This window comes from Terrapene carolina, unplaced genomic scaffold, assembly GCF_002925995.2.
Source record: "Terrapene carolina triunguis isolate 2854851 unplaced genomic scaffold, T_m_triunguis-2.0 Scaffold193, whole genome shotgun sequence".
NCBI classification, from domain to species: domain Eukaryota; kingdom Metazoa; phylum Chordata; order Testudines; family Emydidae; genus Terrapene; species Terrapene triunguis.
Genome location: NW_020664544.1, coordinates 7,227,969 through 7,230,813, shown reverse-complemented (window position 1 = coordinate 7,230,813; position 2,845 = coordinate 7,227,969). Strand labels below are relative to the sequence as shown.

Below are 2,845 nucleotides of genomic sequence, written 5' to 3'. Positions count from 1 at the left end.
AGGGGAGGAGATGTGAGGATAGGGGTGTGTGGGAATGGAAGGTCCCTTCCCAGAGGCTCCACCGTCACACAGAGTCCTTGCCTACCCCAGGGCCTGGGGGGCCAGCCCCCTTCTGCCCCCAGCCTTGTCTGGCTATGGGGTAACAGATGAATGGGCTTATCCTCCACTCATCAACCCCACTCCCCCTCCCTCCCCGTCTAGCTCAGCCCTCTCTTCCCCTCCCTCTCTCTTCTTCTGTTTTCTCCTCCTCCCCTCCCTCTTCCTCACTCCCCTCTTCCCCTCGCCCTCTTTCACACCCTCCCGTCGGACACAGCTGGCTGGGGGGCTGGGCTGGGTGTCGCGGGGAGGCGATGGGGCAATGGGGTGCAGCGATGGGCCCAGCTGAGGCTCCAGGGCTCCCCATGATTCCCCGGGGGCCTGGCCATCGCAGGGCCAGGCTCTGAGGTGCGTGTCCCCCCTCCGCCCGCAGGGCGTGACCTTCCGGGTGGAGCGGGGCGAGCTGGTGGTCGCCCGCATCCTGCACGGCGGCATGATCGACCAGCAGGGCTTGCTGCACGTGGGCGACGTCATCAAGGAGGTGAACGGCAAGGAGGTGGGCAACGACCCCAAGGTGCTGCAGGAGATGCTGAAGAACGCCACCGGCAGCGTGGTCCTCAAGATCCTGCCCAGTTACCAGGAGCCTCCCCTGCCCCGGCAGGTAGGGCCCCCGCTCGGGTATATGGGGGTGTGACGTTCCCCAGGGTGCGATCTGGGCTGCCGAATAGTGGTTCTCCGAACTGCTTGGTGAGCAGCCACTCCTGGCCCGTGACCACACAGCTTCCAGCATGTGACGCGCTCCCTGCTAACCAGTACAGAGTGCTATTAGCCAGCCACTCATGCATTACACTGCAGAACACCAGCAGCTTCCCAGCCCCAGACTTGCCCCGAGAAATGTGCGTTCTCCACTGCCCGGTCCGCTTGCTGTGCAGAACAAGCTCACACAAAGTCCGTCGTTTCATCAAAGGAAAGCGATATGCCCACATCTTGTTATCGTCCCCCAAAGACGCTGGTTTCGATAAAACAGTGAAACGAATCGATTAGCTAGAGAAAGAAAGATTTTAAGTGATTGCAAGTCATGAGGCTTAAAAGTCAGAATCGGTTACAAAGCAAAATAAAAAGGGAACAATGCCATCTAACGTCTCAGCTTAGCAAGTGAAATGAGCTTAAAAGCAAAAGGGTTTCTCACCCAACGCTTACAGCAGTCGGCGCTGGCGGGACTCTGCCCAGCATAGTCCTTGATGGCATCAGCAGAGAGATGGTAAGAAGAAGAATGAAGTCAGGTGTTTTCCTCCCTTTTCTATAATTCAATTTCATGTGCTAGAAACATCCTGGCTGAGTCACGGTGACATGCAGTCTGTTGTGGATGTGACGTTTGAACCGTTCCTATGATTGAATGTGAATTTCTTGTTTACCTCTTCCCCCACCCCGCTGGAGAATGGCTGCTTGAGTAGGTAATAGCGGGGGGCCAATGTGCCTTTGTCTCTGAAAAACTGGTCTGGGTCTGCTTTTCTTTAACTTGGAGCACGTCAGAGTAATGTTATACAGTAGAATCTTATAACTTTGCCTGCAGTGTCGATACACACATTTTACCAGAACAATACTGTTCAGCGGATTATGAGTTTTCAAATGACAAGGTATACTTTGTACAATATTTATCATAGTCCTATGAAAGGGGTGAACATGGGGTGCAGGCTGTCACAGGGGTTTATGCATTGTACCTCCTCTTTATACCACCCTTCAGATATATGAGCACTGCACCCCTTCTTTATACCACCCCTGGGTACATGGGGCATATGCATGGCACCCCCTGTTTATAACCCCTCCTCGGGTGCCTGAGAAACATGTGCTGCTGCACCTCATTATAAATCTCCATGTGCCTACCCTTCTCTGCTCCTCCTCCCGACCCCGGTCTGCCCCCAGCCGGGGAGCGTTCCACGAGAAGGCCAGCAGGGAATTTGTGTGGGGATGCCTTGGGCAGGGAACTGGAAGAATTTAATAAGCATCTGTCAGCTCAAATGTGCTCAGCGGCGTAATAGAGCTGGACCAAGTTTGGCCCTGGCGCCGGCCTCTCCTGCCTTCCCCGGCTGCAGGGGCCTCTGGATAAACCCAAGGGAGGGGCCAACAGCCGGCTGGATTCTCCTTGGGGTGGGGGCTGGGCTCTCTTTCAGGGAATGGGGGTGCTCGGGTGACATCCCAGTGACAGCTCAGGGCCCGGTGTTCTGGCCTGTCTGAGCCAAAACTTCCCATCACCTGCTCCCTCCATCCCAGGCCTCTCGGGTGCCGTGGGCTTGTGTCTGCTCTGGGAGGTGGGGTGGATAGGTGTGCAGGGGTGTGATTGCTAGTGTGTTTGGGGTGTGCTCCCCCTGGCACGTGTGTTTGCCTGTTGGCTCACAAGTCTAGGTACACGCTGGCTATGTGACCTGGGACAGCCCCTCCCCCACTCTGTGCCTCAGTTTCACCATGTGTAACAGGGAGATGACGATACATATGCAGGTGTGTGTGTGTGTGTGTGGTATATAGATAGGCCTGTGTGTGTAGTATAGATGTGGGCCTGTGTGTGTGCATGTGTGTAGTTGTGTAGTACATATGCAGGTGCGTGTGTGTGTATCTGTGTATATATAGGCGGCCCTGTGTGCAGCTGTGTGGTATATATGTGGGCTCTGTGTTTGTGTGTGTTTGTTATACGCAGGCCTGTGTGTGTAGCTGTGTAGTATATATGAAGGTGTGTATGTGAGTGTAATATGCAGGCCTTTATGTGGTTGTGTGTGCAGCTGTGTAGTATATATGAAGGCACACGTGTGTGTGT

At 54.9% G+C, this 2,845-nt stretch overlaps 1 protein-coding gene across 1 annotated transcript in view; it reads left to right on the top strand.

Moving 5' to 3' along the window:
- Positions 1–2,845, top strand: part of MPP2 (membrane palmitoylated protein 2) — a 20,083-nt gene that overhangs the window by 2,427 nt on the left and 14,811 nt on the right. Inside the window, exon 3 of the mRNA XM_029912252.1 lies at positions 470–697. Coding sequence (XP_029768112.1) covers positions 470–697 — 228 coding nt within the window. The remainder of the gene's footprint in view (positions 1–469; positions 698–2,845) is intronic.